Source organism: Dermacentor andersoni, chromosome 4 (genome assembly GCF_023375885.2).
Source record: "Dermacentor andersoni chromosome 4, qqDerAnde1_hic_scaffold, whole genome shotgun sequence".
NCBI classification, from domain to species: Eukaryota; Metazoa; Arthropoda; class Arachnida; order Ixodida; family Ixodidae; genus Dermacentor; species Dermacentor andersoni.
The window spans coordinates 159036318-159061220 of record NC_092817.1 but is presented as its reverse complement, the minus strand read 5'-3'; the positions used below and the strand labels follow the sequence as shown (position 1 = coordinate 159061220).

Below are 24903 nucleotides of genomic sequence, written 5' to 3'. Positions count from 1 at the left end.
GACCATAAGACTAGCGTTTCTAACCACAGCGTCGGCGTCTTCAACCAGAGGCGTAGCGTCTCAGTCACAGCGTCACGAAAGATATTTTTCTCTCCATTCGAGGGAACACCATGAAAACGCTTCCGTTACCACCTTATCATATCGCAGGTTCCATTGGTACTAACGCACAGTTTTATGGTGGTACAAACTACCGTGGGTGGTGCGGTACCACCGTGCGTTTTTTACCGCTGTGTTAGATTTGACTATCTACTGGATCGGTCCGCGAAAACGGTTTACTCACAAGAAATCGCGGTTACTTCACAAGGAAAACTAAATGCTTTAATAAGTGTTTGATAGGTCAGGAGGCTTAGTGCTTCAGTGTTCGAGGCAAAACAGTGCCACCCGAAAGGGAAGCTTTGAATGTGACGGCAAGGCTTGGCGTATCGCTCGAGCTTCTCGGACGTCGCTTTCCCCACACGAGAGGGTAGCTTGTTGGTACGACGGATCTCGCAGGCAACAACATACCTTCCAACTCTCCCGATTTCTTCGAGAAACTCTCCCAAATTCAGACCAATCCTCCCTGTTGGAAGAAACATCCATAAATCTCCTGAGAAACTGCCCCAACCCCACCGCGTGAAGAAAAAAAAAGGATCCACGTTATGCACCACAGCCGCATCATTATCGACATTATGCGCTAGGTAGCTAGCAGAAGTCAGATTCTAATCGAAGCCATTTGTATGCAGGTGTGCGTGTGAAACAAAGGTCCGATATACGTTGCAAATTGGCCGGTTATGTTAAGTTTGCTTCGCTGCAGCTTTACAGGGGACATAGTATCTGTTCTTTAACTACAGACGCGCGCGTACGCCGTCTTCAGTCGCATTACGAGTGCCGAGACGTCTAATAACTGAACTAACAGTCATTAAGAGCAGTTTCTGACTCTGCTGCGGTGATTATAGCCCGTATTTCGCCCACCTTGCACATCTCGTATATGAGACCTTAACGAGGCCTAGTACATGTCCCTTAATTATGCTAACGCCACGTAGATAGCACTAGGCTTGTGCAGTCCGATCCGTAAAGTCAGGCTGTCTGGTCCAGCTGCCATAGAATGTGATGAGAATACGCCTGTGACGTGTGCCTGTGTGTATTCTTTGGCATTGTGCTTCACGCTACGATGTGTCGTGAAGTAAACACCAACTAGCCCAACAACAAGTCTTCCCGAGTAAGTCGCGCTCATTGTAACGGCACCGTTTTCGTTACGCGGGGCTTGTCAATGGGAATTTCGGGCCTAGTAGCGTGACGTCATAAAGCAGAGTGCATAGGTCTTGTAATATATAGGCGGCGTTGATTATATATACGCACACACGCCGTCTGCCCCAACAGTACAAGCAGCAGAGGCGTCAAATAACGCTATCTATCCAAAGCTGCTTCTGAGGTTGCTGCGGCCCAGTGAAAGAATTGCGTGTAGCCCGCGTATCCGGAGACCTTGGGAGCCTAAATACAAGCGCTGTTTTGACGCTAAGCTTTCTTTGCGTATCCTCGCGGAATTTCCTGACTGTCGCTGCTGCTGAGTGCTGCTGCTCTCTTTTCGAATAGCTCACGCGAAGGACAGCGCTACTGATCCTATTCACCACCTCTACAGGTCTTCCAGCTGATGGTCTTGTCTTCTACGGGACTACGCAGTGATCAAACAAATGGTGCCTAAAAACCTTCATTACGTCATCAAAAGCACAATTCCTTTAATAAAGCAAGTCTCGAGTGTCCGCATGCTTGCTAAAACAATGTAACCTTCAGCCGCTCGTGGTTATGCAGGTTGGTTCGTGGCCAGAAGAGATCACAAAGCGTGTTCGCGTCGACATCCATCCTCTACGGCTCCCGGACACGTACAACTTGGCGAACACGCTTGGACCGTGCGCCGCGCAGGAACTGTTCCTTGCGGTGCGTTTACTCTCCAAAGCTTTACTCAGAGGACAGCGCGTTATTTCAGTGGCTGCGTCTTGCTGAATACGCCGGTACTCGCCAGATCGCCAACACTGAGCAGCGTTAGGCTCTCTCAGCCCTCGGAAGTCAGAGCAGCTAGAAAGTACGCCGACTGCTGATGGCTTCGCTTCTGCCGTATAGAAAGGGTTCATCGCTTTAGATTGAAATGGACAAAAGTATGCGAACTTTTTCTCCTTGTAATTCGGATTTTACCGAAAAGAAGGTAAGCGAAATCTAACTTACCAGAGAGCTGAGACAGCAAATTGTGCGTACCTTTGAGCCTCTATGGTCTCCGAGACAAGAGCACTGGCGAGCTCGTCATGCATTAGCCTGTCACCCAAGTAACGTTAACCTTTTTTTTTATTTGAGTCTCCTTTCCCTGCCACTGCGACAAAAATAGGAAAGAGCACAGAGTGGTTACACAGAGGGTGCGAGACGCCTTGGTCCTAGTCCTTGAAGTATTAGCGTTGTGGCCTCTGCAGTTGATGAACTGGACAACTTCACTAAGAGTAGAGCGAGGTCGTACCTGCTTCGTCGTATTTTCTTGCTTTAGTCGTGTTTGCTCTGTACTCGCATAGCGTTACGAATAAAATATCATGCAACTTGTATTTGAATGTTTCAAACGCACTCGCTTTTAAGCCGTATGGCATTGTGGCCTTGATGGACGATACTTCTCAAAATCTTTGTTCAGTGTACTAAATCTACATCTACAGCGTTGAGGTGCACTATCTCCAGTTGGTACATTTAAGCATGAAGAAAATAATTAAACTTAGGCCCGTATCAACAAATATCTCTTACACTAGAATTGTTAGCAAGATAAAATTTCGGTCAATTCTGGCGCTGGATCTATTAATAGCCAAGGCGGTCATTCAAAGGCAGAAAACAACTTCGAAAGAAAATGTTTGTGAATTTGGCCCCGGAAGCTGAATTCACAACACTTTTCGTCCCTAAGTGCCCTTGACAATTAATTAGCCGGTACCCTTTGCTTATAGTATGCCCGGCATCAGGATTGGCGAAAATCTGCTCATGCAAAGAATTAAGAGCACGTTTTCAATACGGGCTGTGATATGGCTGCAACAGCGACCTTTACTGTGTGACCGTAACATAAATCTGTGCAAGAGGACTGCATGTGCGCATGCGTGACTGACAAAGTGAGGCTTTCTCGAAGCTTGTTCACTTTCAAGCTTTCGCTCATGTTCTTTGGTATTGCTATTTGCCCTGTGTAGTGCCCTATTTTATCCTTGACAAGTCTTACTCGATCCGTTCGTATGCGCCCATCTCGTTAGCGTCTGCGTACGTCGTGGCCCGCGACTGATACGCCGTTTAATTATAGCATAGGATGCAGATGCATATGTAAGTACATGCAAACCTCTACGGTGCCAGCATTTACTAGCTGGAAACCGAGTTTGCTACGTGTGTCCCACTACAACACAGCTTGTCACCGCGGGGCCGTCGTCGTTATACTGTCGTAGTGTCGTCGTAGTTATCGTCAACATCGTCAATGTGTTATTGTTCTCATAATGCCGTTGCCCTCATCGTCCTGTCGGGCGCATGTTGTCGTCTTCGCCTCTGTTGAGTCGTCGCTGATCCTATACAGTTGTGTACAAGTGCCCACGAACTGCTGGCGTTGACCTTTTTTTGTGGTATTGACGACATGCTATGCACTCAGTTCAGACTTTCTTCGTTCGCGCTGGTTTCGAATGACTTCAGCCGGCCGTAAGGAAATGTACGTCGGCGTTAATGCACCGCTGCCTGTCTAATGAATTTAATAAACTTGCGTATGATTATATTATGCACCAAAAGGTAAAATGGTTTGTCGGCCGGCGTAGTTTCTACAGTTCTGTAGCAAGCGACAATAAATCACATGGCCTTTTTGTAAACTTCGCTTTTTCTGTTGCGCGTCATCTATGTCCATAAAGCATAATGCACAGTTAGGCAGTTCCCAATATTTCTTTTCATCCGAACATTTTTGACGATGTGATTTTGTACGTACCTGACTAGATTAGAAAGTATGCTCGACCTACCTAACCAGGTTGGAAGTAGTCTCGATCTTAGGCGATATAAGAGCTTGGGCGTAAAGCTGCCATAATGGCATCCCGCCGTTGCAACTTCAGGACTAAGCCTCGTATTTCGGAACGTTCCTCCAATCAGCCTCCTAGTTCGATTCGATATATTGATGATGATTTATTGGCATCCCCTTTGAAACGTAGTGGTCACAAATAGTCACCTAGCCTTCGTGAGTTAATCTGGGGCGCTGTAACGTTCAGCTGTATTTAAAAGTGTTTCTGTTCGAATTCTTCAATTAGCCCTCCACGATAGGCAAAAGGAAATGTTTGGGCCAACTCCACTTTGCCTATTTGTCACGCGGCGTAACGAAAACCGCAAAAACTCCTTATGTGATATGACGCGCTAACACTGATTAGGTATGATTAGTGTGAACAAAAGAAAAATAATTTTTTGATTCGACGCCTTTTTCGCCGTTATTCCTCTGCTATCGGTTAAAAAGTTTTCGGGCTGCACCGACTTCGACTAGCTATTGCGCGGCGTCAAACAACTGCGCCAACTCACCATGTCAAAGTGACGTTTACGCATTACAGGTGGAATAACGAGCGGAACAAGGCTGATTTTTTTCTGAGTTGCCGGAGACCGCCCCGTTTCGAAATTCATAAAAGATGGCGCGCTGCCCGCCGATTGTTCTGGTACTTGCTAGTCGGAGCTGCAGGGGAGCAAATTTATTTGTGAACAACAACAACAACAACAAGCAAGCAAGCAACAAGCAAGCAAGCAAGCAGCGACCTTTCGGAACATATATGGCAATGCTCTGCCAACTCTTCTTCACCTAGAATCCATTTCTGCGGCAATTTTGCCGTTCCGTTGAACGCCACCGCGATTTTCGACCACTCACCGCAAGCTAATGGGCGTGGGCCAATCGCAGACGCCGGCATCTGCCCCCTCATCCGGCTGTCTGCTTTGACTGTGCTTGCGCTACCCGAAGCCCTCTTCACTTCAGCGTTCTCCTCGTCTCTTGTCAGCCAAGTTGATAAGAAAAAACTTGGAGGCTTATCAAGGTTAAGCCCAGTGGATGCGAAGCATGTTAAGCAGCTGCCTCAGTGTGGATGGGGCTAAGTAACGGAGACGTGGTTTTAGGTTAATCGTTATTCGCGTTCTTCATCGGTTTCCGTAGCACGCTGCAGCCTTCGTTTTGCATTCCTATTATTAACGTCCTTAGCGTTTGGAGGCATGTTGACCGCATACACGCCCGGCGCAAAGACGCTGGCGCGGTTGCGGGCACAGAGACTGACGCGACGGCAGGCGCGCGCCGCTTCATCCCTCGCGTGACGTCACATATCACGTGATGCAGTGATGGTGGCGCCGCCGCCGCGTCGCGCGCGATGGCGCGAACCGAAGCGTGGAGGCCTCCGCCGGGCGACGTCCGACGGCGCGATATGAGGCCCCATCTGCAGCCGGTGTGACGTCATCACGTGACGTCACATCATGTGATCTCACTTCAGGGTCAATGGTGGCCACCGCCGGGAGGCGACCGACGGCGCGATATGAGGCCCCATCTGCAGCCGGTGTGACGTCATCACGTGACGTCATGTCACGTGACCCCACTTCAGGGTCAATGGTGGCCACTGCCGGGCGTCGCGCGAAGGCCCGAAACCTACGTTAATATGCTTCGCATAAAAACCGCTCAATGTAGGCAACGCTGTCCGCTTTAGAATCAAACGAAAGTGACCTCCCATAAGCAAGTAGAGCGTGCCATTGGGCTGTACAGAAAACGCTGCGGGTTAACGCCAGATGCTTGCGTCGGTGGTTACGTAAATGTGACGCCAGGAGATTGGAATAAAAATACATTCGAATATATTTGCGTTATAGGCTCCATATATGCTATACATGCTCTTCATTTTAGCATTTTTGTATACATATCCTAAGTCTTTTTTCTCTTCCTTTGAGCTTCTCTATCTACCTTGTACCTCTGCTTATGCCTGTAACAGATCCGGTCGCTCAGTCTCTTCCTTGTTTTTTTTCCCCATTGCTCTAAACATATTTTGCTTATCTCAACTCCTGACAGACTGGTTGATGCTTCCGTCCACTTTAAATCCAAGCACTTCTGGAAGGTGCACGTTACATACGGGTCTCACAAGGCGAATCCTTTCAAGAAAGTGGATGGCAGCGCCACCCCTCGACAGAAGTGGTCACTGCGCTTTATTGATACTCCACAGAAGTTCATGCCAAGGCTAGTGTCTTCTTCACTCGAGAGGCGGCACTGCGCTCAACTCGATGAAGTGGAAGAAGAGCTTCGAATCGAGGATCATATGATAATTCATACGGTGGTATGAAGTCTTCCTGTTCAGCACGCAGTCAAATGTTCGATTTATAACAGTTAGATGGCCGCATTTCAATAGGTTCAATCGAAACCTCCTAGACAGGTGGCGTGTGCGCTATGTTTATGACGTCGTGCTATTCTGACCAAAATTTCCATTGCCAATCCCGACATGACCAAAGCGCTGCAATCAAAATCAGGGCAGCTTACTTGTCAGCATCCCCATTAGAATCTGTGGCAGTTTGGCAAGGTAGCCTATTGTTATATATGGCTAGTTGAAGAAACAACCACGACGGCATCATGATGCAGAAGGCTAGATAGGTTGGATTTTTTAACTTGTAACGAAATCCTACAGCACACGAGTGATCTTCGCATTTGGTCCCGTCGAATTGCAGCCGCCGTGAATCTTAACCCGCCACCTCCCTAGCCATAACGATTGGTACACTGCAGCGGGCGTTACAGAACAATTTATCTGCTTGCTTTGCGTAGGACAGAAACGAATATGACCAATATGACAATGTGCATAGCGAGCTCTTTCGTAAAATTTACAAGTAGTGCACTAAGCATAACGTAGATTCTTCGTCTCGGAATCGCACCTTCACAGAGCGCACTTCCGCAAGAGGGTGCGGTCATCTACGCGAACGCCGAAATGGTGTTCCTTCACCCGGTCGAGAACCTGTGGAAGATACTGGCCGCCATGGACGGACTCCACTTGACCGCCATGGCGCCAGAAACGGAGAGCGCTGTCCGCATTTGGTACCAGTTCATGAGGCAGGAACCACCGCCGCTGCCTTTCGGTGAGCATACGTTAACTGCCGCAGCGGAGCCATCACAAGCTAGTGAATCAAGAAGCCAACTGCATGTTATTTATATTGATTAATGTGCTCAGTGTGTTGAATCATACGTGGGTGGTCTTGCGTCCAGTCCTGTCTAATATATAGGGTGGTTTTTTTTCCTTTAGCTGCACCAAATTTTTTCAAGGTTGCTTATGGCATATAGCACAATTATAACGCTCGATCTAAACGCCCGATTAATCGACCATTACTTTTACGAGAAGCCAAATGTTCAATTAAATAATTACCATAATTACACTAATTAAGTTTCTTAATTATTTACTTTAGACCACATATTTCGATCTACGAACTGCATCCGCTGAGTTCGCATGGCGTATCCGCTCGGAACGAATCCTCGGACAGCACCAGTTCCGAGATATTAATTTTTTTCAATGTGTCCGTCGAAATGCATTGGTGTTCCAGTTACTTTCGTTCTTCAGTGCATAAAACAGCGCTTTCTTGAAAAAGTAACTCGAACGCCAATGCATTTTCAAAGTGTCCAACGATGTGCATTGGTGTTGCAGCTACTCTTGTGCATCAATGCACAAAATAGCGGTTTCTCAGAAAAGAAACGCTTGAAGTAAGAACCGACGTGGACGAAATATGAAATCTACTCCTATTTGGCGTCATCGAACCATTGCATTTGGCACGTTATTGCAGTCAAGTGCACCGAACCTTTGTAAAGAGTGGGTTAATTATATTACTCTAAGCTATGTTCGGAATGCTAAACAAAGTGAAAATTGTGCCTAGGTTGACTACAACACAAAAATGAATACGAGTTATTGTTGTTGTTGTTGCCGTTGTTGCCGCCACCACCGCCTTCTCGACAGTCTTCACTTCGTGCACGTTCATCTTTATCACCCTGCTCGACACGACAAAAAGAAAAGCAAGTCTTCGCGCGTCTTGGAATACCAAGAGGCCAATCAAAACACACGGCACACATGCTGACGAGACTTGCTCACAGTGGAGTAACGAAAGCGCTTTTTTTTATAATCGTTTTTTTTTTAAGCGAAGCTTTTCTTTGCGAACCTCGCCGGGTTTCGAGACCGTGGGAGATGCGGCCTGCCTTTTCCCTTGCCGAATTGGCCAACCAATCACAGCGTAGCACGCGAGCCCCGCGCGCCACCGGGTTCTTGCAGCACCACCAGATGGCGCCCCTCCAGGCGAAAAAGCGCGAAGGCGCTCTTGTGCGTGACGGGGCGCATTTTCGCAAAAGTGTAGCAAGTTACTAGCAACACCTGGTAGGGGCTATTCTGTAAGAGTCCACCTAGTGAACTGTCCATTTCGGCCGCTGCTATATATATATATATATAGTATAGGAAGGGTGCAACAGAATGACAGGGCCAAGGAAAGGCGGAGGCGTAGGCGTGCTAATTAGGTGAGGTCTGAAGGGGCAAAGGGTAAAAGAGATATGTAAGGATGATTTATGAATTATAAGCACATGGCAAGGCAAAAAGACGTGGCTAGAAGTGGCCTACCTATGGACAGTCAGTGATAGCAGAGACAAAAATGCGCAATTGATTGGTTGCATTAGAATCGATAATGAGTTCAAGAAATCGGGCCATGGTAATATTAGTGGGGGATGTTAACGCATACGTGGATGATTTAGACGGATATCCTGACTACCGGCTCTCTAGTGCTGAATCTGTGGGATGAAGAGAACCTCATAGCTAACCTCATAGAGAACCTCTAGAGAACCTCTAACCTCTAGAGAACCTCATAGTTAACAGGGACAATAAGTGTCATGGAGAGGCAACGTGGTAATGTGAAAATAGGCAGTCATGTATGCACCATGCCTTAGCCTCAGAAATGGTCTACGAACAACTACAGCGAATGAGAATAGAATAGCATGAAAAAAAATAGCCTGGGTGCGATCATAAACATATAACATTAAAGTTTGAGAGAGATACTAACGCGAAACACGAACCAATAGCCTCATAATTTCTAAAAATCAAGAGAATATAGCACATATTGCCAAAAAAAAAAACACCGGTAAAAAATTTGAGGCTTTTCCTACAGAACTCTGGGATTATAAGGAACTGTTAGATGTTATGCAGTATGAAATAAGGCACGGCAAAAGAATTGTTGGATTGGAAAGAGGAAACCACGTAAGTGGTGAAACAAGAAAATAAAGCAAGCTATGGAAGAGCGTTAGCAGGCGTCTAGGAACTATCGAGAAGCCAATCGAGTTGGGGTTATACGAGTTGGGATTATACGAAGAAGAGGTGCTCCTTAGATGGAACCCTTAGATTGAATACCAAGAATAAGATGGCTAGTGAGCTCGTGCAAGAAAATATGTCCGCAAGTGAACGTTAGGTTCATAACATTCTCAAAGGAGACAAAGGCGCCCGAAAAAGATTCTGGAACCATATGCACGCACTCGAAGCTCCAACTAAAAAATCGCGAACGGCTATAAGGGATGAAGATGGTAACGTCTATGAAGAAGACGACGCGCTGCGGTACATCATCACAGACACTATTAGGGTTAACTTCGGCACAAATGGACAAGTCGTTCAGATTCAAACAGATCCAACAGCAACAGAGAAGGCTGAGAGATAAACATTTAGCATAGAAATCTTTTATTGGAAAAAGAAGAAAATGTTCCTAATAGCACGACATCATGCCAGATGAAATAACAATGCAGCTAATCAAAAGCCTCTGTCAAAAGAGCAAATCACTGCTTACTAACACCATAGACCAAGCGATTGGAATTAAGAAATTGTTAGTCGAATGGCTGAAAGCAAGATGAACCTCATCTACAAAGGCAAAGGTGATAAGCATAAAGCAAACTCGTACAGGTCGGTTACAGTAACGTCGGTGATATGTAGAATAGCAATGCAAGACATAGAATGGGAACTGTCGAAGTTGGGGGGGGGGGGAAATTGTGTACTCGAGGAACTGCAGAATGCGTTCAGGCCAGGCAGACGCTTAGATTATGTTTGTACTACCTCAGTGCATAGAGATTTCAGTAGCTCAGGAGAGCCCTTCATGGATAGTATTTCTAGAGATTAAAGGAACCTATTGCAACGTAGACAAGGAATTGCTATGGTATATTCTCGAGCACGAAGGCATGGAGGCTGATTTCGTGGAGCTGCTGAGCGAGATATAAGAGAGAACCGAGTACAAGTTCTATGGGAAGGTCGAAAAAGTAATGGAGTGGCGAGCATTCACCAAGGACTGAAGCAAGGATGTCTTGTGTCTTCATTGTTGATTACGGTTCAGGATAAGGGCTTAAAAGACGACTGGAAAACAGTGAATTAGGGTTTAGTTTATCCTAGACGTATAATGGCCGAATGGTGTAACAGAAGCTCCCTGGAGTGATGTATGCGGACGACATAGTGCTACTAGCGGACAATAAGAGAGATTTACAGACTTGCGAATATTTGTGGCAACGTAGCGGCAAATCTAGGCCTCAAGTTTGGCACAGAGAAATCGGGAATTATGATCTTTAATGAAGGGACGATTGATTACGTAGTGTCATTTCAACAGCAAGTCATACCCATAGTCATGCAATATAAATACCTCGGCATATACATAAACGGAGAAAAGGCTTACTGAAGCACCCTCCAAGAGAATCTGAAAATGAAGGGGAAGCGGAATGCTGCAATAATGAAACACAGAGCACTGTGGGGCCACGATAAGTATTAGGTGGTGCGCGTAATCTGAAAAGGAGTAATGTTGCCAGCGCTACCGGTCGCAAATGTCATTCTATGCTTTGAGTCAGATACCTTGTCCGGTTTGGAAGTCAACCAAAGAATGGTAGGCCGGTTGTCTTTGGAAGCCCATGGTAAAACTACAAACGAGGCAGCGCAGGGTGACATGGGTTGGGCCTCTTTTGAAGACGAAAAAGCACAAAGCAAGATTTGTTTTGAAGAAAGACTTAGGAACATGGATGAAAATAAATGGGCAGCTAAAGTGCACAAGCATCTGTACTTGAAAAGCGTGGACGCAGAGTGGAGGAATACCCGCGAGGGCACCTTGAGTATCAAGGTGATGGTGCTTGGCGCCTCCACGGACTCTTACCCCAACACCAAAGCTGTCGTCCGCACCATGGCGAAAAGTTTTGAGGTGAAGTGTACAAACTATGAATGGTGGCCGTCAGGGCCATGCTAAAGCTCCGGCTGGCGGGCTCCTCGTCTGTTTCCCAGGCGGCGAGCCCGGGGACCCTCGTGTGAATAAGACGGTAAAACATAGGTGACATTCTAGGAACCGTCAGCATACCCAATCATATGAATACTTCTTCCAAAAATCGGGTCAGTCCCTCAAAAGGGGCCGCACCTAAAAAAGCTTTTTTGACGAAACTCGACCTGACTGTGATCACCACGTTTCCTGATCGTACACTCTCTTGTAGACAATGACTGAGTTGCTGAATTGTCTGTCTTTGTTATTGCTAGGACCCTTAAGAAAATTAAAGGGAAAAACTACGAAGCAAGGAAACCAATTCTCATACGGTCACCTTCTTGTTGAAGTGTCATAGAAAGTGACAGTTGACAATTTATTAAGCGTACAATAAGCGTACTAAAGGAAATGGCAGGCATATCCGACGTGCATTCAAACGGGAACGCTGGAAGTCACTCCTCTTACCTGTAAATTCTTGCAGAGATACACATAAAGTGTACAACAGACTTAGAGCACTTCAAGGAAACACTGCTCACGTACTGCCTCTGGTAAGCACTGCTGGTAATACACTGGAACACCATGCAGATGCAACAGGCCAACATTTTGATTATATCTTTAGCTCGCCACATTATACAGACACCTTCATGCCACGCAAGCTAGCTGAGGAGCGGTAAGATATCCGTGATAAAGGGCCATCCACAAGAGGATACAATAGCCTATTCGCTATGGAGAAATTAAAGGCGGATCTGGGAACATGTGGCAACTCAGTAGCAGGCCCAAACAGGATTACATATGACATTCTGAAGCACATACACGAAAGCACCCTTGTTACCATCCTCTTTTTGTTTAACAGTACATGGTTCTCTGGGCGCTTACACAAAGCCCGGAAAGAGGCTATTATCATGGCCATTCTAAAAGAAGGAAAGGAAGCTACACTCGCAGCCAGCTACAGGCCCCTTGCGTTGACTAGCTGCTTGTGCAAGGTCTTTAAAAAAAGATAAATCGCGGCCTTGTTGATTTTCATGAATTCACCGGCCTTCTGAACTAAAGTCAAGCTGGACTCAGAAGTGACCGGCTTGTAGCATTTGTGCCGTATGTCAGGGATACATTCATCCGCACACAACACTGTCTCTCCGTATTCGTTTACATGGGGAAAGCCTATGACACGACCTGGCGTTTTGGTATCCTCCGTGTTCTGCGTTCTCTTGGAGTCTCGGGAAATATGCTGAATGCCATAGAAAGCTACCTCTCCACACGGATCTTCGTGGTTCCGGCAGGAAATGATCAATTGAAGCGGTTGACACAGAATAACGGCGTCTCCCAAGGTGGCGTTCTCAGCTGCATATCTTCCATGGTTAAAATGAACTCCTTAAGCAGTTAGTAAAGCAATGAAGAGGGTTAGTTGGCGGACGTTCATGAGCAGTGTGTTGCAGTGTGTTGCACCTTAAGCAGTGTGTTGCACAAAGCTATCTCTCACTCTGTTTACGTAGATTATGTCCAGATCAGTTTCAAATGGTGCAATTTGGTCATCTGTGAACGGCAAATTCAGCTGGGGGTAAATAAACTCTGAAGCTGGGCAGATGAAAATGGCTTGAAATTTAACTGTGGCAAAACGATCTGTTAATTTTTTTTAATAAACAGCGTGGCATAAGGCCAGACCCCAGCAACACACTGAACGGGCACATTATAGCCATTAAAAAAAGATCACAAATTCCTAGATGTTCTGGTTGATAAAAAGCTTACATTTGTTGCGCTTATTGGGCAGTTGCGATTGAAATGCTTGAAAGCTTTCAACTTAAGATTATGTCCCATCAGTCATGGGGTACAGTCTGTGACGGTCTATTGAACCTTCTGAATAGCGTAGTCCTGTCACGTATTGATTATGGCTCGGTTGTGTACAGATTAGCGTCAAGATCTGCTCTAAAGACACTCGACACAGTGTTCCACCTTGGGCTCCGTTTGGCCCCTGTTGCTTTCCGAACTACTCCAATAGCTAGCCTCTATGTTCAGGTGGACCATTGGTCACTGGAACGACGAAGGCAGTTCAGAAGAGTAATGTATGCCATTAAAGTTCTTTCTCTTGCGGGGCATCCATCTGGCGAACTTCTGTGGGACAGAACCAACACCCAGTTGTTCTCGAGGTGGCCATCAGCAACGCTACTATATCCCATAAGAGACGCGTCACACCTTGAGAGCCTGGCACTTACCGGTCTGCAATCTCCAGGTAGTATCCCATAAAGACACAGTTGTGACGTGGGAAATAGCCGCTGTTCACTGTGATATGTCATTTCTTGAGGTGGGCAAACATGAGCATCCGCTTGGAATATATCAGCACTTTATGTACTTGGAGGCTAAATACATGTGTGCAGAGTATTACACTGATGCCTCAGAGTCCTCCGCTGTCGCATGTGCAACACATGGTCCTCAACTTCGAGTTTAAAACAACGAACGAACATACAAGCATATTTACTGCAGAATGCTGTGGCATTCTCCTGGCCGTAAGGCACATCCTAGAGAAGAAACAGCCAGCTTCCATCATATCTCAGTGCGGTAACTGCGTTGTCATCAGTAGGAAGCGTAAAAATCGAGTAACCAATTCCTTTCTAAAATGCCTCATGTTGGCTCGTAAAACCGAAATTAGATGAACGCTGTGCTGGGACCAGGGCACTGCAACATAGCTGGCAACGTGGCAGCTGGCAGACTTTCGGGGTCAGCTGCTCACTGTGACTTTCTTGACATAGATAACGTACCATGCGAGGACCTCAGGCCCCACATTAGAAACAGTATCCTTAGGAAATGACAAGAATGGAATACAGCAAGCGAAAACAAAGTGCACACAATATAGCCAATTATAGGAACATAGGCTACCGATAAAGGTGACAGACATAAAGAGGTTGCACTGTGCAGGCTTAGGATAGGAGGCACACATGCAACACATTCACATCTGTTGAACAGTTCTCCAGTACCGCACTGTTTGAAATGTGGTGTTAGGCGGTCCGTCATTCATGTTATAATGATGTGCAAGAGGCTAGAACGAGAAAGGAGACGTCACTTTATAGAATTGTACAGAAACCGAATACTTCCACACCCGTCCTTTTTTCTCGGTCACCACGAAATGTTTTCACTAAAACGAGCTTTAAATTTTTTTTGCTAATGTAAGCTTCCTACATGCAGTTTCATATTTCCATGGATCTCAGCTTTTGTGTCATTCCCGAGGAAATGGCTGAGCTTTTTCATCTCACATGTAAGGCGCTTCGCGCTCCTTGCCCTGTTAAGGACTGCTGCTGAGGCAGCGTGAATTTGTAAAGGCAACATACTTTGCCCGTAATCAATACATATGGCCATTAGTCTAAATTAATTTTAGCCCCTATGCACCATTGTTGTTTCTCATCTTTCACCCTGAGTACTGCTTATTAACCTGAGTCGACCACCAAATCTGTCTTTGGCGCTCTTTGGCCACAGTTGCCCTGGCGCCAAAACAATCTACTGCTAATTAACAAAGAATGGTGGAAGAGGTCAAGAAAGTTGACAGTCAAGTACAAGCTAATTGAAACCACAAGTAGACAACCAAGAGTCATCATAAAGAAAGCGTGAGAAGCAGACACCTAACTGACTCCAAAGAATGGAAACAAAAAGGATCATGGAAATTCACAATTAGAAGAAATAAATTAGAGGGATAATCTGTACGATAACGCAAAGGGCAGTGCCTCGCTATTTGAGGCTCAAGCTGGTTGCCTAAGGACAAAACATACTGGCGCAAATATTCGGAACGAGCTGAGGCATAGGACACACATGCAGCACCAAAAATTTGGAGACCACTTAGCACGTCGTAATGATTGCGAACGTATTCAACCAGTCAGAATCCTAGGTAACGTACATTTTCCAAAAGCTCTTGGGTTTAAAACGGACGGAAGCGTCAACCGGTCAGCAGTCGAGATAAGCAAGATAGTCAAAGCTCTTACAGTCAAAGCTAGCGGCACAAGGCAGAGTTTGAAGTGCAAAGAAAGATACAAAAAAGCTAGATAAAAACACGTATAGCATACCTGATTTAATCAAGCAGGCTAGGCGACCGTTTGTCAAGGTTGTTTCAAAGGGGATGCCAATAATAATAATAATAATAATAATAATAATAATCACCGCAGCAGCGGCGGCCGTGGGGACAGAAAAAATAAGAAAGCTCGCCTTCGCCTATACGCGGCTGCAAGGTAATCAGGAAGCAAACGGTTCTTGCGGATAAAATGAATTCGAAGTGCGCTACATACGTATGCGAATGCAGCCTCTGAAATCATGATGTGTTCAAGACGTCCATCGTACTCGCTAGTAGAAAGCAACTTCGCTTAACAAAAGGCTCGATCTATTTTCTGATTTTCTGTGCAGCTGTGCTTGTGTGCTCCCTGGCAGCGTCTTTGAGTGTGGGCGTGTGTCTGTCGGCGCATGTACTCGTGCTTTGACTCTTTGTGTACTCGCACGGGTCTCCGCTATAGATAGATTGTAACTCGTTCGATTTGCTACATATTTTTAAGCATTAATTGCGTTCAGCTCCCGTTATCGGCGACCTTCAAATGACCTTGAGCCAAAAACCAGGGCTGTTATCAGGGCAAGTTGAGAGAACAAAACGAAATACAACCCGTCAAAACTTAAGAAAATGCTGTCTCTGGCCCCCAACCCTTTGTACATGACTGCATTACATACGTAGTTCCTGCCCAAACCAAATACAAAAATAGTGCTTCCGAGTTCTTGCTAATGTTTGTTCAAAGTATCACTGAAGCTGTAACTTCTAATACGGTGAAATTTTATTTGTCATTTCCAATGGCGACGTTCTAAATGCAGACACAGGGCACCATATATTTCATTGTCATCTTTTGGCGCTGAGACAGGGTTGCCTGTGCTCTTTTGAACGCTAGTGGTCCATGAGTTCTGCGCCGCGGACTTTGCGTCGCCTCGAGAGATGACGCCACGCTGCGTGGCACTTCCTCCAGGCGCTTTTTTTCTAGCTGGGCAGTGCGCTCTGCCTCGCTGGCGTCTTTCGCTGCCTGTCGTGCTGCGTTCAGCCGGTTTTCTTCTAACTATCGTCCATATGGACCAGTATGGCGTGGTACGGTGTGGTGCGGTGTGGTATGGTGGGATGTGGCGTTGCGAACATCGGCTACACCCATTTTAGGATTGGGGCTAGTATCATCTCCAACCAATCTGCTTTGCTAGTCTCCATTTCATGCTTACTGGCTTTCATGCATGCTGGCTCTGCCATTACGGCAGAGCCAGCAATTTTTTCGTTATTCATACTTTCTGCCTACATTTCTTCCTAGAGTTAAAGCTTTCGCGTTCACCGATGGGCTTACACTCCAGTCTCTGCCTGTGGTGCAGGTATGACCTCGGGGCTGGTGCTCATGAACCTGACACGCATGCGTGAGTTGGGTCTAGAGCAACGCCTGACAGAACTCGACCGAGAGACTGCGGCTCCCGGGCGTCGAGGGGACATGCTAAGCAACCTCTTCACCGGACGCCCCGAAGCTCTGCGGACATTCAGTTGCTGCTGGCACTTCCACTCGGGCCACTGCAACGGATCTGCGCTGTGCATAGACGGGCCGGTGGCCGCTGTTCGTGGATCGCAGCAAGTGCCGGCATTCGCGGCGCTGCGTGACTCCATGCGACAGGTGGCTGCTCAGCTGTGTGCTTTTACTTTGATTCTGTTTGCTTTTGTCAGAAAAAGGAACCGCGAAACCACCTTCGCCGATCATATCAAAGCCCTTGTGCATGTCGCCATTGCAGGCCAACGCGCCCCCATCTTTTGAAGCGGCGGAGCGAGCCCACGGCGTTCCCAAAGAGAGGTTCAAGTTAAGAATATATTTGGGCGTGGTAGCCGCCTTGGCTGATTCCTCGATGATTGGTTGGTCGTTCCCCACTGCAATGGCGCTACCCATTCTGGGGGACGACTAGATGATCTCTTGGACTCGAGCTCGCTTCGTCTTTCGGTGTTCTGAGGCTGCACCGGATAGTAGCGCCGCTACATGAGCACTTCCCGCAGCCCGCAGGGTATTATTTACGTATATAATTATGAAGATAGAGCGGATAGCTTAGAATGGCGCCAAGCGCAGGTACAGCTGTGGAATCGCCTGTGCATCGACTGTATACATTATCTACAATGTGCACTGAGGTAGTACAAATGCGTGCACATGTCCATCTTCTTAAGTTTGAAGCTGATCTAAAGACCCCTACTAAGCGTAAAGATTGGGAGGCCGGGGCTGTCTATCCAACAGTGGTCAGCGGTTCTGAATTCAGCGTAAGGGGCATCTGAAAGGCGGTGATCTGGGAATCTGCGCTGTGGCAGTGATTTGTGCAGCCGCTGTATACGTTGGCAAGTGCATGTTTTGACCGATCTTGTTGTAGGGGACCAACGGGCACTGCAAGTAACATCCTTCCAGTGCAGTATACCGGAGGTTCGGTCGGTCAAGTTTGGCTGCTGTGTCCTGGGCGAGGTCTGAGGTCGTGTAGTTAGCTTTGGCACGCGTTTGTCCACGATGCAGGCCGAAAAATTGCTTGCGTAGGCGCTATCGTAGTATCCTGTGTGATCGTGTCGTGTGGTGTCCTGGTGTTCAAGGCTCTTTTAGCGGCGTCGCTTTAGGTGACACGTGGGAATTAAGGGCGATGAGGCTGACGGCAAACAGGCGTGGATTTCGGAGTGCCGTGAGGAAAAAGCACGCATATCTAAACGTCGAAGACGGATGATGGTCTGTATTCGGAGTTTTTTCGTAGTAAGGGCCTCAAGCTCATTTCTTTTTATCCACCCGCTTGTCTTGGCCGCTTCCCGAAACGTTGGCGCGCAACTAGAGCTTCTTTCTCTACTGTCACACTGCTTAAACGTTCGAATCGGTCCAAGGCTTTCTTCTTTCTCGTCTCGTGTCAAACGGGGCAACCAGACTGAATGTAACCCTCTGCCTTGACCTTATGTCTAACAGTACCGCACAGGAGCTTTCCCTCCCAGCCCCTAACTTTCTGAAATAATAAGAATGAGAGTGACGCTTAGGTCAACCTATTCCTGTGGGAATAAGTAAGAAGCGTACAGAAATGAAAAAAAGAAAGCCGTAGATTAGCTGTGCAGTACATTTACAAACGGTTCTGGGGACACGACTCATACTTGGCCGCGTTGCAGTTCGTTGAACTAGAACCACCTCGAGCATACATCGAGCATGTATTTTCAAGGACTTATTTATTCAAACATTTGTTCCTCGCGCAAAGATTCACTGGAATTCATCCAACCCATCTTCATTTATATTATGCATCGCTTTGGGTCTTCTCTTATTGTGTTTTTATGCACATTCTTCCCGGTTGGGATCCATTGTCCATCGTACTTCAAGAAATAAAACAAAAAGGAATTCAGCATAAAAAAGCGGGAATACGGCCTCGTAATTTCCCTCGCATTTTTTATGTTGTTTTCTGGCACATACCACAGTTTCGGCAAAGATCTTAAGCAATGTGCCAAACCAAACGGAAATCGAAATCGTAATTGAACGAGGATTTAGGTCAGAACAGAACCCGACCCCACCCCCGACCCCCCTTCAAAATAATAACTGTTACCAGTTCAGCACGAGACGGTTCAAGCCGTATAAGGTGATGACGGGTGCTCAGTAGATTCGTGATTGCCCGGAATAACTACTTCTTCAGTCGGCGCATCCAATCAGCAGATTGTTGGGATTCACGAGTTTCGATATGCGCGAGAATAGAGATAGACTAAGGTGGTTATATACTTGTATTTCTGGAAAAGTGAAGCCGGTCGCTGCCACCTTGCTAGGGGCAAGAATCCCGAGTCGGCGTAGCTGCCACAGCACAGCGTGGCAGTACAGTGTGGCATCGTTGCACTTGTATACATAAGATATCAATACCTCGCTTCTCCGTATGCCTCGCCCTTATTCGTAGATCTACTTTTGCTCCGATGGAATCCGGAGTGGCCTAATACTCACTCTACAAAGAATTTGCTGCTACTACAGGGTCAATGTCTCTTTTCGCCGGAGATTGCGCTTTGCACTAGTGAACGATGCACGATGCGGACGCAAGAACTTGCCACGATATTCCGCCAATTCCGTTATGCGACGAACGCTCTATGTGTGTGTGATAACACTCAAGCAAACTCTATGAGACGTGTATTAGAGCGCGCGCGGCCACCTAACAGCGTCCTGCGATCGCACGTAAGCACGCCTATCTTTCATGATGGTGGAACGAACTCAGCGTTGCCTTGTGTGCGCACAGGACAGTCGGCACCAAAGGTCTATAGGCGTTGTGAAATGAAAGCACGTCGGCGATGATGTACATCTGTGGAAACTCGCGCCTACTCAAATGACCTATACAGCGCGCGAACAGCAGCATGATTATGAGCATTGAGCCGTTAGAGAACATCCCGAGTTTACCATCGTCGGCGCTTCTTCTCTTCTGTTTCAGTATGTGCTGGGCGGCAGCCTCGAGAAAGACTTCGTCGCTCCACTGAGCGCGCGCCTCGACAGTATGATGCCGTCCAACTGCTCAATGCACTTCAAGAGGCAACTTCCCATATGGTTGCAAGTGGCCCGCCATGTCGACAACGAGTCGGTGCCCATAACACTCGACCGCAACCTCTTGCGCTTTCAACACCCGCCGCTACCGGGACAGTGAAAGCGGATCGAGGTGATCGGACCACGTGATGGATCGAAGCGAGCTTCCGCCTCCCTGACGGTGCGGCCGTTCCAAAAAGGAGGGCGCCTATGCTAGGAAGCGTTACGTGCTGCGCTCGCGCTATAAAAATTCCATTGAATCTTCAGAGAGAACACTTTTTATGTTTACGTGCACTGCTGAACACGGGCGTTAGTGAATTATGAGGTGTGATTTCGTTTTGCTCGGAGAAATTGCATTATAAAGGCTAGTGATTTTGTGGATGTTCATTGATATGCGATGCTCACCACATTAACATTCAGAGTGATGCTACAGATAAAGTTTGATATCAGATGTGTCAGCAAATAACAAATGAAATGATTAATTGCGTTTAATATGCAATATACTTCTGGTGAAGCGTACACCAGTATAAACCTGTATGCCTTCTGAGGAGTCTCCGGCGCCTCCGGAGCCCAACCACCCGTCTGCAGCTACGAGAGTGCCGGATCACACGGGGTTGTCAGCTCCTCGTCCATGATGATATCATTTGGGCGATTGGCAAAGCTAGCCCTTAGCTTTAAACCTGCCTAGCACTGGACTTGGGCTCCAGCTAAAGCTTCTTCTTAAGAGGAAGTTTTAGCTTGGCCCCAACTCTGATATGCAACCTATTCAAGTACATGCAAAAGGCAGAAGTGCTTTCCAGAGATAACCACTGGACCCATAATAATGAAACTTCCGGCATTTGAGAGAAAAGGTTGATTTGTAGTGCCTGTTGGAAGCAGAATTTTGATTATTGATATGAATTATTTTAGAAAATTGCCGAAAATTGGTAAGGTTGAAAAATTGAAAAAGACATGGAAAAGGGCTTGTTCCACAATTCAGTTGCTGGTGGAAGGAAAGAAAATGTAAAGCAGATCAGTTGCGACCTAAGCGGGACAATGTTCCTCGAATCTGTGCGCCTGGGTGGGCGCACAGAGCTGGTGACGAAAGATGAACACAGACATGAACAGAACTGACAATTTTGTGAAGCATTATAAGAACGATCACATGTGCGTGTCTGAGCTAGCGACTGTAGGAATAATAGCTGAGCACGCGAGGAGGGCGAGAAATGGCGATCGCACCTATATAAACCGTATTGCATTTTTTTTTTTTTTTGTGCAGCTTCAAGTTTATCTGTTCGCATTGATAGTGAGGATACCAAATTATAGAGACGCATTCAAGGATGGATCGAACTAACGTTTTGTAGGCCGGGAGTTTGCACTCTTTAGTGGAATTTTTCAGCGTGTGTTTGACGTAACCAAGTTTCTGAAGCGCTTTTAACTAATGAGGTCAACGTGCTTGTGCCGTATTAAGTTAGTCGTGAAAGTGACTCTACGATACTTGAATTCATTGGCGCACTCATGGTATCTGTTTCCGTTGCTGTGCGCGAAATACAAGGGCTCTTTTTTTTTAGTAAATGTCATTGACAGTGTTTCTTAAAATTATTCGACATTTGCCAGGACCAGTGGTAAAAGGAAGCAAAAACGCAATTTAACTCGAGTTGGTCTGCAATGCTAGTAACGTTTGCATAAAGCACACAGTGGTCAGCATACATACAAAGTTTGACACGGGTGTTACTAATGACTTCGATTGCATTGTTTATGTATATAATTTATAGTAGTTGCCCGAAGACCGAGCCCTGCGGAACACTTGAACTAACGGTAGCTGACGACGAGTGAGCGTTGTTGAGAGAAACACTCTGAGACCTGGAATACAAATAGGTAGTCAGCCAGTCAAGTAGCTTGTGATTTTTATGCACCGAGCGTAGTGTAACGAGACGTTTTTCATGACAGACTGTGTCAGATGTCTTCGCATAATCTATAAAGATGCCATCTATCTGTCCACGAGTGTTCAGTGCCAACGCAACGTCATGAACGAATTCGATGAGCTGCATGACTGTTGAATGGCCAGCACGTAATCCAAAATGCCACTGGGATATGACACTATTATCAGCTAAAAACCTGCTCATATGTTTATGAATGATATGCTCTCAAAGCTTACAACATGTGTTATTTAAAGAAATTGGCCAATAGTCAGAAGACATCTCTATGTTGTCATTTTCAAATACCGGGATGACAGTGGCAATTTTCCAGAGACGAGTGACAGTGCATGACTCAATCGATTGTTTAATATAATGGTTGCGTGACAAATAACTCATTCATCGTACCTTTTTAAAATTCACTTGGAACACGATCTGGTCCACTGCTTTTGGTTGTTTGAATACCAAGCAGAAGGTTAAGAACCCCTACTATGTATATTTGGATATCAGAAATGGGCTGCACCATCTCGTGTGCTCTGGAGCTTGGGTTGGTACCATCGTGAGAGACAACAACAGGTTTAAAGTGGTAACTAATTGCTTCAGATATAGAACAAGGATCAGAACAGAGTTAGCCCTCAATAACAGATACAGATGAAACCAGGGATACAGGGTTAATAGTTTTCCAGAATTTCGCTGGGTTAGCTTTCATGACCGTAACCAGCGCATTTTTATAAAATAAGTTTCTTGCATCACACATTTTAGTGTTTAGTGTTGGCTTCAGTCAGTTTAGCAAAAAATGATGCCGACTGTATGGCGGGGAACTCCGACGCTTGCGAAGTTGTTTGACTTGTCGCGTTAGATTGGACGATATACCTCTTGTACCAGGGTCGTTTCAAGTTACGTTTTACGCATCTTTTGGAACAAATTTCAGTATAGTAAGTGTTAAGTTTTAACAAACTAACGTAATAATATATCTGGCAAAAAGTACGCAATGTACTTTATGCGTAAAAATTTTTGTTATTCAGTGAACATTTCAAATTTACTTTTTTTATCGTACTTCCGAGCACAAAGTGGCGGCCGCTTCGCCATTGACACTAGTCAAAAGCAAAACACGGTAAAGGCAGCGACGAAAATTCAGAATCAAGTGTAAAATTAGGTATCTTTTCAGCGTTTTTACATATGCCTCAAACTTTGAATTTGTTTAAACACGTGTGAAAGTGCAGCGGCTTAATTTGCTACCTATTTTTATAGGAATGTTGCTTTGACCGGCAACATATGTTCACTGCGTCTGGTTTCGTATTCCATGACTGCGTCAGGTAAGACATGCTCAGAGAAACCTGCAAAATTCGTGTTCTAAACTTTTTAATGAAGCGAGGATGCTTCGCGAAATGTGCGGGTACCTTTAAGTGGGGTCAAGGGAACTACTGCTTGTCGGCGTGTGCATACGAGGCAATTGATGAGGCTGACGGGCGACTGGTTTCCCGTGGTCATCTGGACAAGTACTACGCTCCTGCTCCTGTTAAAAATAGGAATATTCACTGTCCATGAGTTTTCGCGCGCGATATGAGCACCTGATAATATTTATCGTCAAGTGCTGCTTTACTGCAACACCCTCCAAACTTTTTTTCTGTTGAAAGGACTTTGTGGAGTTTCCACACTCAAGTAAGTACTTGGGTCGATGGTGTGCCTACTTCGCTTGTAAACTTAATGTGCTATATATCTGTATTGTGTTACTATTTAAAAGACTGGCATGTGCATGGAAAACTATCTAGTCGACAATATTGCGGTCACGGGTGTAATTGGCGTTAGGAGGCTGTGGGTCCGCAAGAAATAAATTGCCAAACGTATGCGAAGTGACTTGCTTTTCAGTTTAGGCGTTTCATTTTGTTACATGGAGTACTGCCATCTTTGCCTTGTCCAAGTCCTACCAATCGAATGCTGGGATTTTATTGAACACACGTCGATTTTCTACCAGACCAGACTGGAGGCAGCGGCGTGCTTGCAATCCCGCAGTTTTGCCTCTACTACTATCCTCTTCAAACCAATGCGCACAATTCTTACCAGAATTTTCTCTAAACAGTGTCTCCACCACCAGCTTCCGCATGTAAATAATATTCTTTATAATGCTGAGCCGTTAACTATTTCTTCAGCTATTGATACTCTCGCGCTGTAGCACCTGGCAAATGCACAGTACGCTACAAGAACGTCTGCATCGTATTAGCTTCTCGGGTATCAGTATATATGATAGCATTCTGGAAGACTCTTGTGCACTATGGGAGTCACTAAATACGAAGCGTCTTTGATGCAGATGCTTGTGTTTATGCTAAATGCCTTGGTGTTATGTGATGTTGCATTGTAGATACTATTTTACGTTAAGTATACGTTGTGTTAATGGCAAGCATGTGGTAACATTGCTTGTGTTGGAGCAACACACGATAATGAATTAGGCTTTCTTTATTTGTTGATTGAAACTAATGAAGTCACTGCTTCACATTTTCACATATCCATATGCGTGACAGCTTCCAGCACACTAAACACCGAGAGGGTGTTGGTGTCATAGTGCATATAGAATTGCAAGGATCAGTATGTGCTAATACATACGAAATGTAAAGTTTCCGTTTTAACATGTTAAAACTCTTTGTGCAGACACGATCGACCGCACTTTCCAACCACGGCTTCGACAATTGTATTTTAGTATCTCGCAGAACTACGCAAACTCTCTTATGTTAGTGCCACAGCATTTCTTTATGCTTGCCCTATCTATACCACAGTTGTGCTAGAGATTTCTCACTATGTCTACTTGGCGCCATACCCGGAGAGAGAAGCTAGGTCCACATACTACACCTGTACAACGGCAATGCAATAGCATTATCATGGTCAGACCGTGTTATAAATCGCATTCAAACTCCTGTAATGATTAATCATGCTCTGGTAAAGGTTGGAATGTTCGTAAGTACACTCACTCGCTTCATACTTGTGAGAGTGAATGATTGCGGGCGTGACTATATGTAAGTGCCATCGAATTTGAGTGGAGGTATAAAGGCGAATGATTGTCAGCGAGAGGGCGTTAGTATATATATACGAGTGAGCACCATTGAGTATATAGGCAAGAGTGAGTGTGAACTGACTTAGGAATGCGAGTGAAGATAAGCAAATTCTCACTTTCACACGTGAATGGGGGCCATTAGTGTTCGGAGAAAGTGCGAATGCGAGTGAGTGCCAGTAAGTGGGTGCGCAAAAGAACTCGAGTG

The 24903-nt window shown here is 46.0% G+C and overlaps 1 protein-coding gene across 4 annotated transcripts in view; it reads left to right on the top strand.

Moving 5' to 3' along the window:
- LOC126537982 (glucoside xylosyltransferase 2-like) overlaps nt 1-20138 on the top strand; it is a 51245-nt gene extending 31107 nt beyond the window's left edge. For 2 of the 4 annotated variants that reach the window (XM_055074585.2, XM_055074582.2), the window contains 4 exons: nt 1789-1914; nt 6888-7080; nt 16600-16889; nt 19669-20138. In XM_055074585.2, coding sequence (XP_054930560.2) covers nt 1789-1914; nt 6888-7080; nt 16600-16889; nt 19669-19878 — 819 coding nt within the window. In that variant the 3' untranslated portion in view covers nt 19879-20138. Of the gene's footprint in view, nt 1-1618; nt 1674-1788; nt 1915-6887; nt 7081-16599; nt 16890-19668 lie in introns of all 4 variants that reach the window. The other 2 variants (XM_055074584.2, XM_055074583.2) reach the window with 2 other exon arrangements.
- The last annotated feature ends 4765 nt before the right edge of the window (nt 20139-24903 follow it).